The following is a 13,127-nucleotide window of genomic DNA, read 5'->3' on the forward strand; positions in this document are numbered from 1 at the left end:
ACATTGTAAGCCACCTCAAGTTCCACAAGGCAGAGAAGTGGCTAAGAAACATTTTAAATAAACAAATGGACGCATTCTACCTCTGAATGCTGCAGAGGAGAGCTGTTTTCTTGGTACTTTGCTTATAGGCTTCCCAGAAGCATTTGGCTGGCTGCCGGGGTTAGACAAGATATTGGGCTAGATGAACTTGTGGCCTGACTCTGCCGGACTTTTCTGATGTTCTTAGAAGTGTTCTGTGCAGAACTGACGCTGTACCATATAAATGGTGGAAGCTCGTTCACATCCATTCCCCAGAATCCAATGAATCACTGATGGCAGCATTAGAAAAATTCAGCCCATGTTAAGGATTGAGTCTCTTTAATCACTTACACCCCAGACAAACCAGACGTCCCGTAGCCTGAAATATTTCCACACAGTATCACACCTGCAGCCGTTATCCTGCCAAGCGGCATCACCGCCATCCTTGCGCGATCCCAATTCATTCACAGATACGGTTCGTCTTTGGATAGCTCCAGTTTCCGAGGCACGGGGCCAGGCGTCACCGGTCGTTTCTCGGCTACTTCCACGGCAGATTCCAGCCTGGGCAAAGTGAGAGGGAGATTTGGAAAGGGAAAATTCTGCAGCAGCATTTTATGTGACGTCTTCCTGCTCCCCCCCACCCCCCAAAAAACCCCCCACTGAAGTGGCCTCCGCCCCAATTAACTGAATCCTTAAAAGCAAGTTTGAAGGGACACAACAGAGCAAGATGAGAACTCTGTGAGCAAGTCAGATATTTTGGATTTGTGTTTTTTCCCCCTTGACCCAAAAACTACTGTTGGCAGTTGCAAATTGGATTGGAACTGTGGTACAGAGGAAGGGGATACTGTAAGTGGCACAGGGGAAAGGTCTAGCACCTCTACCTCTCGCCCGTTCTGATCTAGTTTGCACCCCTAACATCCTCCCCCAGCTGCTGTTTTCAAATTTGAGGGGGGAACCCAAAATATGCTATTTTTGGCACAATCTTCAAAACCCTTTGGAGGTGTGACAGTGGGTCAAAATTTGAAAGCTTGAACTGCTGAAAGAGAAGAGATGCTTAAAAGATCTGCTCTCAATAAAATTAAAGTAGCAAAATAGTACACTCTATGTTCTAAGACGCTAATCCTATATATTTATGCAAACAAATGAATAAACAACCAAATGTCACCAGAAAGAATCAATCATAGGAGCACACAAAAATGTTCTTTAAGGTGTAGAGCCCGTTACAAAAACAGTCCATCTTAAAGTGGTTGCTGAAACGTTTTCATGCAAGAAAGTTCTAAATGTCTAAGCAGGATATGTCACAATATTACACGATTTCTGGATAAGTCCGCGTTTCAGGAGTCAAAGCCCTTCATAAGAAAAGGACTATCCCCTTTCCATTAACAACTTTACTTCACTTAGCGAGGTCCCGATTGTGCTCTTCCGTGTGGCAAAGCTCAACTAATTCAGAGTCCTGGGTATCACCTCTCTGAATTAGTTGAGCTTTGCCACATTGAAGAGCACAATTGGGACCTCGTTAAGTGAAGTAAAGTTGTTTATTCATTTGTTTGCATAAATATATAGGACTAGTGTCTTAGAGCATTGTCATGACCCAGATGGGGGTGCCACCTGACGCTGCCACCACTCTGGAATTAGGGTCTCTTGGGAAGGCCCAGAGTACTCTCCCAAGCCCTTCCAATCCCTTCCTTTGGCCAAGAACACAGGTGTGTAGACCAGGCAGAGTAACAAAGAGGTTTATGTTACACAGGAAAATCAATAAAGGGGAACAGATAAGGTGCTTTAAAACGATAGTAATGTGGGTGAAGGAAAATAAACATAAAGTCCCTGACGCGACTAAAACCTAACTGTTCCTAGTCTGTTAGGCTGCTCACTCTCTCCCTCAGAGTGAGGATCTTCCTCCTAACAGCAGCTGTCCTGCCTGCTCGACCTCTTAGGAGGAAAGAACAGCGTTTTTCTCCAGAGAGTGTTTTTAAACAGTTCTCCTCAGAGCCTACTTGGATGCTGATGGGCTGAAACCAGCACCAAGCATTCTGGGGACTGTAGGCTGTCTCTTTCCACTGAGACCCAGGCTCCCCAGGCCCACTAGGCCTCTGTCTCAGCACAGCACAGATCATGACAAGCACAGAGCGTACAATTTTGTTACTTGAGGTTTCTTTCCATGCTCTCCTCTCTTTTTATATCTCAATAAAATTCAGCCAGTCGTCGTAAGAAAACCGCTCAGGAAACGGACCAGACGCTGTCCTAGTGCAGGCAGCACAAGAGAGGCCACTTCCTGATGCCTCTGGAATCAAACAAGGAGGGTTGTCTCTGATTTATCGCCACAATTAAAGGAGCTGTGTGGTTCCAGGGAACAGGAAATTACCTGTTGGCCACTTGGTCTCCTGGGGCCAAAATTTTCTGCGATGAGACGATGACAACTGGAGGGAAAGTTTGCCGGCGCCCGTCTCGAGTACAGTAATAATTGTTGGCGAACTTGTGGCTGGGGCCAACAGGAAGGACTGGAGGGGGCTGAGTCCTAGAGGATGGAAAGTTCAGAAAGGTCACAAAGCAGAAACGAGAAGGGGGGAGGTGTCGACCAAGCAAGAAGCATTTGTGCCGACATTCTGACAAGGCGCTGCTGAATGGTTAGATCCCCTTCAGTTGCCTTGATTTTACACCAGCCACACACAGACGGTCATCTCTGTAATGTTTAAAGAGGAAATACTTGCAAAGTTTGATTATGGTTAATAGCTGTGTTGAACATGGATTAACCGAGTAAACTGGCTGCCACAAAATATGGCATTGGCCAGTGGGGCATATATGGTTTTCAAAAGGGAATGAAAAGTTCATAGGAGAAGAGGTCCGTTGATGGCTGTGAGCCACATTGGCTAAATGGAACCTCCTAATTCAAAGGCAGCTGACCTCTGAACACCACTTGCTGGTGGGAACAGTACAGGACAGCCCTGCTTAGCCACTGTCAGCCTGGGTGTTATTCAGGAAGGATCTTTTCTTTGCTGCAAGCAAGGCAATAACTGTACTATGTCAGTCAGATCAACCATCACAGTGCTCTGTGTTGCCTTATATCTGCGAATGCAGCGCTTGTGGTCCTTCAACAAGCCCAGAGGAAGCTTGCCACCTCACCTATTTATCTGGAAGCATGCAAAGTTAGCCTATTTCCAGAGACATGAACAAGGAGATTTATATCCTCAGAACTGCCCAGTGAAAGTTTTTGATATCATGATGGATTATCAGGGGTGGCCAACGGTAGCTCTCCAGATGTTTTTTGCCTACAACTCCCATCAGCCCCAGCCATTGGCCATGCTACCATTGGAGAGCTACCATTGAAGAGCTACTGTTGGCCACCTCTGGATTAGATAATTGATAACCCATGTAAATTAGCCTTTTGGATCAGACTCAGGTTGGTACGTTGGGTTGCCAGCTCTAGGTTGGGAAATACCTGGAGATTTGGGGAGTGGAGCCTGAGGAGGGTGGGGTTTTGGGAGGGGAGGAACTTCAATAGGGTATAATGCCATACAGTCCAGCTTCCAAAGTAGCCATTTTCTCCAGGTGAACTGATCTCTGGAGATCAGTAGTAAACCCAGGGGATCTCCAGTCACCATCTGGAGGTTGGAAACCCTACCTAAAATGGCACCTTATAGTACCCCCTATAACAATGCTTTGGGGGAGCACACAAAGAGAATCCAAAGACAATTAGCATTCAGTGGTACATTTTCCCCAAAAATGGAGCTTCCTCTTTACTTAAATTATGGTCAATGGCTGCCAATAGATCTCTCCTCCTCCATAAGTTTCTCTAAGCCTCTCTCAAATCCAATCTTCTTTTTCACACAAAAGATACAAGTGCTTTTGAGAATCGAGCAACTGATGCCAACCCTAAGCTCAAGGGAACTTACCGCTTAGAGATCTCTGTGTAGCGTAGCTGCAGTTTGGCTTGCAAGTTTCGCTGTTTAAAGGAAACAAAAAAAGACAGAGGAGGAGGGGCTCATGGCAAGGCTGCCACCTTCAGGCAATTTACGTCACATTCACAAAGCTGGGAAACTCAAACTGATAACAGGATACCTGTCAGTGAACCCACTGAAAATACACATTGCATCTATAAGTGTGTCACAGGACTAGATCAGTATCTCTCAATAACCACATAAGGCCTTCTGGGGATATGTCTGCAATACTTGCTATGGTCTCCTGTTGTTATTAAACCACTGGGAAATACTATAAGACAGGGGTGGCCAAACTGTGGCTCAGGGTCACATGTGGCTCTTTCATGCATATTGTGTGGCTCTCGAAGCCCCCACCGCCCTGTTGGAGGAGGCATTTGTCTCTTTAAATCACTTCATCAAGCCAAACCAACTGGCAGCTTGGAGAATGCATTCAGAGTTGGGGAGGGATGGTGGCTCAGTGGTAGAGCATCTGCTTGGGAAGCAGAAGGTCCCAGGTTCAATCCCTGGCATCTCCAAAAAAGGGTCCAGGCAAATAGGTGTGAAAAAACCTCAGCTTGAGACCCTGGAGAGCCGCTGCCAGTCTAATAAGACAATACTGACTTTGATGGACCAAAGGTCTGATTCAGTATAAGGCAGCTTCATGTGTTCATATGTTCAGAGTTAAAATTGCTTTCTTTCTACCTATCCTCCCTCCCTCATCTGTTTGCCTTCCTTCCCTCCCAGCTCTCAACCATCTGGCGTACATGTCTGGCAGCTCTCAACCATCGGACATTTATTCTATGTGGCTCTTGCATTAAGCAGGTTTGGCCACCCCTGCTATAAGAGAACCTGGGAGGCTGCCTCTTTCCTTACTTTCAGTGAATGGATGTGAATAATTCAGTTAATGGTGTTATGCTGTCTGCCACTCCGTATCCTAAAAAAAAAAAATGTTTTACATGAATGTCCTTTTGGGGGGGGAGAATCTCGCAGATAACTTCCACCGGCGTTATTTTTAGCTTTAAAAAGACAAAATAGGTATTCATTTTAAAAGTCATGCCCCGCTTTTTTACAAATAAAAAAGTAAATCAACCAGATATACAAGACGAACAGAAATTAACAACAAAACCAAAACACACGCCTCTGAGAACCAGCCGGTCCACGACAAGCTTTCACGGAACTACAACTCCCAGAGGTCCTTGCAAGGTCGGGGAAAAGGCTAATCTTATGATAAGTAGCCCCTTTCAGACACTAGTAGCTCCATCTGCATAGCTTATATTTTCAAGTAATTATTCCCGCTGGGCACAGAGGGGTTCGAGGGAAACCGCGGTTCTTACCCCCGACAACCAGTTGCGAACCCGCTGTATGATACTAGTAGCAGTCGCCATCTTGGCGTCATTTGTCAAGGGTATTGAAGACCGCGGGGTATGCCGGGAAGAAGGGGTAGAACACAAATGAGTGCAAGGGATGCTGGGAAGAAGGCCGCGGAAGAGAGAGGAGCAGAGCCGCTGAAGCGTCGGGAGCGCTTGGAGGAAGGTCGAAAGCATATATTATAGCGCACAGCATCGGGGGGGGGGGGCGCGGTGTCCAGTTTCGCGCAGAGCATGATGGGAATTGGAAGACCTGTCAGAAGGTTCGTTGTTCCGCGGCATGACGGGAGAAGGCGCGAGCCTCCTTCGAATCGCGCAGGGGGTGTTGGGAAAGTGCGAAAACCCTACTACGGGGCGAGGGCGAGGTCATTTCAAATGAAATCGTTTTGTCGAAATAATTATAACAAATTATAAAACTATGAAAGGAGAGAGATGGCAACATAATGAGGACAACAACTCCAGGGGAGCCTAAATGGCGGTAAACAGGGAGCAAAAAAAGAGTAAAAAAATCAAAAAAATAAGTGCTCCACAAAATTCACATTTGACGAAGAAAAGCGGGAGGATGCTGGGAGGAAGGGAAGAACGGCCGCGAGCGCGGGGCCTGCCGGGAAGTCTCGCGAGAGCCTCTCCTATATAGGGCGTGAAGTGGAACCACGTGACCTCTCCAGTCGCCTCCGCCATGGACACGAGCCGCGTGCAGCCCATCAAGCTGGCCCGAGTGACCAAAGTGCTCGGCCGCACCGGCTCCCAAGGCCAGTGCACGCAGGTGAGCCCCGGGGGAAGGGGGGAGCAGGTTCTGGGGCTCAGGTTCGGGCCCAGTGAAGAGGAAAGGGGGCGCAGACATCAGTCTCCCTTGCTGATCTCTGGCCGCAGGGGAAGGAAAGCTGCTGGGCTTCTTCCACCGCTTCTTTTGAAATTTTGTCTAATTTTGGGGGGTGGAAGGGTTGCCTTGGGTTCCTCTGGAATTACGGCTCATTTGCAGACTGCAGAGATCAGTGCCTTTGGAGAAATGGATGCTCTGGAAGTGGACTCTAAGTGGCTTGGTACCTTACTATTTGTCTTCCCCAGACTCCACCCCCCCCCCCCCAAAAAAAAACCCTCGAGTTCCGATTTGGAGCTGGCAACCCTAAGGGATGGGGTTTTGGCAACTAAGACTTGGGCGCTCTTACTTGGAAAAGGCTGTGGTGCAGGAGAAGACTCTTGAGAGTCCCTTGGACTGCAAGAAAATCAAATCAGTCCATCCTAAGGGAAATCAACCCTGACTGTTCCCTGTAAGGCCAGATGCTGAAGCTCAAATACTTTGGCCACCAAATGGGAAGGGAGCACTCACTAGATAAGATCCTGATGCTGGGAAAGACAGAAGGCAAAAGAAGGGGACAGCAAAAGATGAGATGGCTGGACAGCGTTACTGATGTAACTCACATGAATTTGAGCAGACTTCAGAGGAGGGTGGAAGACAGGAGGGCCTGGCATGACTTTGTCCATGGGGCTGCAAAGAGTCAAACTCTACTGTGCAACTGAACAACTTGAAAAAGGGTAGGGTACTTTTTGGGGGGGTAGCAGGAACTCCTTTGCATATTAGGCCACATACTCCTGATGTAGCCAGTCATCCTGGAGCTTACAGTAGGCCCTGTACAAAGAGCTGCAGGATTAGCTACATCAGGGGTGTGTGGCCTAATATGCAAAGGAGTTCCTGCTACAAAAAACCCCTGAGTGACAGTTTCATGTTCCTCCCTCAGTAACTCCAGAGACTCAGAAATAAAGATAAAGAAGCTTCTCAGTGCGGTGAAATTTCTGGCAGCTGTCATTAAACTACATGATAACTAATTCTTTGTTTTTATCTGGAATGAGGGTTTGTTGTTTAGTTTGATTGTAAAAATAGTAAGATCTCCTAGTATGACTCTAACCACTAATTGGCTATCTCAGCAGATGGCAGTAAGCTGAAGCCTGCCAAAGGTAGCTGTATTTGAATTGTAGGTGATAGAGGGCATAATTGCTTCTTGCCCTACTTGGCATTTCTGTTGGGATATCTGCTCATTGCTTAGATGGACCCATTGAATTTGGTGGGGAAAGTGCTGGAGGAGACCCTGAGGTCAGTTAAAAAAATTTAATTGTGTTTGCGTCCTTTATAAAGTTTATATCTCTGCTACCCGGCCTTACATTTTATGAAACACACATGGTCTGGCCCAACAAGGTCTTATCCTTGGCTAAGGGTTTGGAGGCCATGGTGGGCTGGCTAAAGAAGAGTAGATTAAAACTGTACCTCTCAAAGATGGCAGTTCTGTCACAGGGGGGGGGGGCTGTAGTTGGAGTGCAGATTGCCAGCTCTTGACAGGGCACTATTAACACCAGCGCCAACCGCCAAGAGCCTGGAAGTGACCCTGGATGCCTCTCTTTCAGTGGAGGCCCAGGTCACTCATATCGCCAAAGAGGCATTCTTTCATCTATGCCAAGCCAGGCAACTGGCTCCTCTCCGGGTTAGACTACTGTAACTCGGTCTACACTGACCTCCCCTTGACTTTGACCCAGAAACTCCAGATTGTAGCGGCACAAGTCCTGACGGGAATGCCACATATTCTATCTGTGCTGCGCCAGCCACACTGGCTTCCAGTTGAATTTCAAATCAGATTCAAGGTTTTGGTTATGCCCTTTAAGGCTTTGAGTGGTCTGGGACTGACATATCTACAAGACCGCCTCCTCCACTACACCTCTAGAAGAGCATTACGCTCCACTGGTCAAAATCTGCTGGTGATCCCTGGCCCTAAAGAGGTCCAGCTGTCCTCAGTGAGTTTGAGCACAGTGAAATGCTCTACCTGAAGATGCGATGGCCCTGTGGGATCTCTTACAGTTTCGCAGAGTCTGTAAAGCAGAGGTGTTCTGCTGGGTTTATGCTTGAGGAAGGTTGCTGGGCTGGCATCCTCCTCCTTCCCCCCATTAAGCAAGGTCCCCTGCTCCCAATGTAGCATCTAGAAAGCAGAAATTGGTAGCACTTTATAACAGATGTCATTGAGGTTTGTGATTTGTTTTTAATTAATGGGTTTTATTGACTATTATATTTTTATTGTTGTAGATTGCCTAGAGCCCAGCATTAGCTGGGATGAAGTGATTCATCAGATCAATAATAGTAATAATTTGTCAGATCTGGCCCTCATAATAAATGAGTTTGACACCCCTGAATTGTAGACCAGCATCCTGGTTCTGTTGGTGCTTTTCTGTGCCATCGGGTGCTCTGCTTTGCTGCCTCTGAACATGGAGATTCTGTTTAGTTATCCTGATTTTGATACATCCCCTCTCACATTTTTTCATGTAAACAGCCCTGCTAGAGCAGGCCGAATCAGAGTTGGAAGGGACCTCCAGGGTCATCTAGTCCAACCCCCTGCACAGTGCAGGAAACCCACCAATACCTAGCCTCTGTTTAAAAACCTCCAAGGAAGGAGAGCCCACCACCTCCCAAGAAAGCCTGTTCCACTGAAGAATTGCTCTAACGGTCAGGAAATTCTTCCTAATATTGAGCCGGAAACTCTTTTGATTTAATTTCAACCCACTGGTTCTGGTCCTACCTTCTGGGGCCACAGAAAACAATTCCACACCATCCTCTATATGACAGCCCTTCAAGTACTTGAAGATGGTGATCATATCACCTCTCAGCTGCCTCCTCTCCAGGCTAAACATCCCCAGCTCCTTCAACCTTTCCTCATAGGACTTGGTCTCCAGACCCCTCACCATCTTCGTTGCCCTCCGCTGGACCCGTTCCAGCTTGCCTATATCCTTCTTAAAATGTGGTGCCCAAAACTGAACACAGTACTCCAGATGAGGTCTTACCGGGCACAGTGGCTTGGTATCATCAAAGCAATACCATCACATTATGTGATCTGGACACTATATGAATCTCCAGCTAGATGAACATTCATGCTTTACTGATGGCCACTCTCCCTCCCCATGGAATAGTGGTCTACAAAAATGCAATCAAAATTCTGTTGTCATGGCAGTTTACTTCTATATATCACATATGTCTTCAGGGAAACTTGACAAATTTATCCCAATGCCAGAGTGTCCTGCATGGTAAATTGGATCATTGTGGTTGAAACAGTTCAAATGAATATTAAAAACATAATTTACTTCTGCCAACGTTTTCCTTAGCAGCTGTTGTGAAATTAGTAAAGGTAGTCTCCTGTGCAATCACCAGTCATTTCCAGGGTGACATTGCTTTCACGACGTTTTCACGGCAGACTTTTCACGGGGTGGTTTGCCATTGCCTTCCTCGGTCATCTACACTTCCCCGCAGCAAGCTGGGTACTCATTTTACCAACCTCGGAAGGATGGAAGGCTGAATCAACCAGCTTCACTGGGATCGAATTCAGGTCGTGACCAGAGTTCAGGCTGCAGTACTGCAGCTTTACCACTCTGCGCCATGGGGCTTCATATAATAAAAAGTATGAGATACCTGTGTTTTAACCATCCACTTTAGAGCCAGTTTGGTGTAGTGGTTAAGTGTGCGGACTCTTATCTGGGAGAACTGGGTTTGATTCCCCACTCCTCCACTTGCACCTGCTGGAATGGCCTTGGGTCAGCCAGAGCTCTGGCAGAGGTTGTCCTTGAAAGGGCAGCTGCTGTGAGAGCCCTCTCCAGCCCCACCCACCTCACAGGGTGTCTGTTGTGGGGGAGGAAGATAAAGGAGATTGTGAGCCGCTCTGAGACTCTTCGGAGTGGAGGGCGGGATATAAATCCAATATCTTCAATATCTTCTTATTAAAAATCTCTTTCTGCATAAGGTTTGAAACTATCACATAATTATTGCTTTCTTAATAGTATGTTCCTCTTGATTAAGTTGATTTTAATTTGAGTATTGAAACCTGCCTGGGTGTGGGAAAGGAGACTTTGTTTTTCACAAGTATATCTGAATCGGTCACTTTTGGTGTACCTGCGCTGAAATTTTTTGGGGCTTTAAAAATGCTGCCTGATCTTTCTAATCAAGCACTTCAGTGTGTTGTTAATTGTGGTGTTATGAGGTTATATGATTTGCGTTTGCCAACAGCGGCAGACAAGGTGCTTCCTGAACCTGTTGTGGGGGAAAGGGTTATATATGCTCAGGCGTGTCTTCATTTCCCTCATAAATGCAACACCCTTCTTGTAGCTTTGACTGCAAGGGAATAGTACAAGGGTTCCATATAGAAGGGTATTGCCATACTCTTTTAACTATATTTATTTTTAACTTACAAGAGCTCCGTGGTACAAAGTGCTTGCTTGGGGGTAAAGTGTAAATGACTGGGGAAGGCAATAGCAGACAACCCTGTAAAAAGTCTGCCATGAAAACGTGATGCGATGTCACCCCAGAGTCAAACAACTGGAGCTAGCATAGGGATTACCTTGACCTTTTTATTTTTAACTTGCATCCCGCTTTTCTATCATGTTCAAAGCCTCTTCCTTCTTGACACGGTTTCCTGTCCGATACAACCTATATCTTATAGGGCTGCTATTGCTACCGCCACTGGCTATTTTACAATAAAACCCTAGTGTGGCAGGCTCTTGCCCTGTCTTTTCTCACGGCTTTCAAGGAACAAAATGGGAAGGAGAGCATCTTACCAGGAAAAAGTCTCCCAGCTGGATTATCACCTGTCAGGGTGGTGGGTACCTCTGACTCCCTCCTCTGCCAGCTAACTGCCCCATAAAGAGAGTGAAGGAGGATATCACTTTGCTCGTGCTTAAGGGGAAACTTCATTCCAGCTGGGTTAATCCTTGCACCCCTCCTCCTAACCACTAACCCAGCTCCTGCAAAAATGTCCCATACTAGTGGGCTGAGAACTAGACTTCATCCTGTCTTTTCTTCTCCTTTTCCTTCTGCAGGTTCGGGTGGAATTCATGGATGACACCAGCCGCTCCATCATCCGCAATGTGAAAGGCCCAGTCCGGGAAGGAGACGTGCTGACGCTGCTGGAATCCGAGCGAGAGGCTCGCCGCTTACGCTGATCCATCCCTGCTTGCCATATCCTCCACTCCGGTAAGTGTGTAGCTGGCTTCTCCACTCCTCTCCTGAAAACTGTCCCTCTGAAAGAGGTTCAGTTTTGCCTTTCTGCAGCTTTGAGGACAGCAGGTAAACTTCCGTTTTCACATGTTTAATTTTTTATTATTTTTTTTTACCCTTCAGGTAGCACCTGAATCCTTGCGAATGGCCTGTTGTGCCTTCTGGCTGAAAACTGCTGGGTAAAATTGACTCTGGAAAAGAACTGAATAAAGTTTCTATGTCCCCCCCATTGCTTTTGCATTGTAATTTGTGGTTTTCAAGAAGCAGTGGACAAATGGCAGGCAAACACTGGGTGGGAGGTGAAGGCAGTGTGTGGGAAGCGTGTGCTTGCGTGTTTACAGAACCTTTTCCCAGGTTCCTTATCCTGCAGCTCGATGTGGTGGTTAAGTGCGCGGACTCTTATCTGGGAGAACTGGATGTGATTCCCCACTCCTCCACTTGCAGCTGCTGGAATGGCCTTGGGTCAGCCATAGCTCTCATAGGAGTTGTCCTTGAAAGGGCAGCTGCTGTGAGAGTTCTCTCAGCCCCACCCACCTCACAGTGTCTGTTGTGGGGAAAGATGATAAAGCAGATTGTAAGCCACTCTGATTCAGAGAGAAGGGCAGGCTATAAATCTTCTTTTCTGTAGGGTTCCCCCCCCTTTCCCAGATACCTGCTGACATGCAGCTCTCGAGGCCCGCTTCCCTTTTTCTGAAACCCAGGACTCAAAGTGGCTTACAAATCTTCATAACTTGTGAAATTTGAGTATAATCACCTAGAATTGTAATATATTGAAAACATGCCTCGCTTGCGCTCCCATGACTAAAAAATTCAGAATTGGAGAAAAGTACTATACCAGCAGGAAATTACCTGGAGACGGTTCCAGTTTACTCCTAAACTGCCATAAGGTGTTAATGTGTCCATTCAGCTTGACTCCCTTCCTTGCTCCAACCAACTGTAGGCTGTTGCCCAACACCCCTCCCCCTGTGCTTTATCTGCTGGAGGCGTACCTTCTTTTGCCACTGCAAAATGCTTTGGTGAAGGGATAACTGACATGGACTATGTTGGAATATGTACAGCATGTGGGGAGGGGGTTAGGCATCTCTAAGCCAGTTGAGCTACTGCCTGGTACTCCAGCCCTAGCAGAAGACGGGATAACGAAAAGAATTTCAGGGAACAGCCAGTATATACCCAGGGCTCTATTTTATGTTGCTTAAAATATCAAAAGCATTTTTTGGCAGTTGCTTATTTTACAGGAACGTTCGCAGTTCTTTTTTGCACGTTTATTATTTTATTTTTCTAATTGCTGTTGTCAGGTTCCATTTCAGCTTGATGGCAAGAATATGCAGAGCTTAGTAAATCTTCTTGGAGCTCCTGCTTAAGATATGTCAAAAACCACCTGTACAAGTGTCATTTAATTCTTGCCGTCAAGCTGATTTATGGCGAGCCTAGAGTTTTCAAGTTCAGACTAACAGAAGCAGTTTGCTGTTGCCTTACTCTGTGTCCTGACCTCTGTATTCCTTGGTGGTCCATCCAGTGCTAGCCAGCACCCAGGCCACCTAGCTTAGCGTGGCCCATTCAGGTCAGGGTGCCTGATGGGAGTTCTCAGAAACCTCAACTATTTTATGGTTTTCTTCATCTGTATCTTGCAGCATCTCAGCAGATAGACAAGTCTTTTTTCCCCCCCACTTTTTATTTTGGCAAGATAACATTTTAATACCATCATTAAAACAAAAGAAGTGTTGCGCGCAAAACTCCTGGGCTGAATAAAAACCACACACTATAGTGAACAGGCTGTGGGTGAGAAATGAGGTCCTTCACTTCTGA

General features: G+C 46.6%; 2 protein-coding genes across 2 annotated transcripts; one reads left to right on the forward strand and one right to left on the reverse strand.

Annotated features, from left to right (window-relative positions):
- Nucleotides 1-340: 340 nt before the first annotated feature.
- NDUFA7 (NADH:ubiquinone oxidoreductase subunit A7) lies at nucleotides 341-5,554 on the reverse strand. The gene is made up of 4 exons (XM_060232647.1): nucleotides 5,267-5,554; nucleotides 3,909-3,958; nucleotides 2,381-2,533; nucleotides 341-579 (listed from the first exon to the last, which is right to left on the reverse strand). Exons 1-4 carry the CDS (start codon nucleotides 5,474-5,476, stop codon nucleotides 483-485), a joined length of 510 nt encoding a protein of 169 aa, XP_060088630.1. The 5' UTR covers nucleotides 5,477-5,554; the 3' UTR covers nucleotides 341-482.
- Nucleotides 5,377-11,548, forward strand: RPS28 (ribosomal protein S28). Its single transcript, XM_060232646.1, has 3 exons — nucleotides 5,377-6,065; nucleotides 11,144-11,297; nucleotides 11,445-11,548. The coding sequence occupies exons 1-2, from the start codon at nucleotides 5,979-5,981 to the stop codon at nucleotides 11,264-11,266; spliced, it is 210 nt and encodes a 69-aa protein (XP_060088629.1). The 5' UTR covers nucleotides 5,377-5,978; the 3' UTR covers nucleotides 11,267-11,297; nucleotides 11,445-11,548.
- The last annotated feature ends 1,579 nt before the right edge of the window (nucleotides 11,549-13,127 follow it).

This window comes from Heteronotia binoei, chromosome 2, assembly GCF_032191835.1.
Source record: "Heteronotia binoei isolate CCM8104 ecotype False Entrance Well chromosome 2, APGP_CSIRO_Hbin_v1, whole genome shotgun sequence".
Lineage (NCBI taxonomy): Eukaryota > Metazoa > Chordata > Lepidosauria > Squamata > Gekkonidae > Heteronotia > Heteronotia binoei.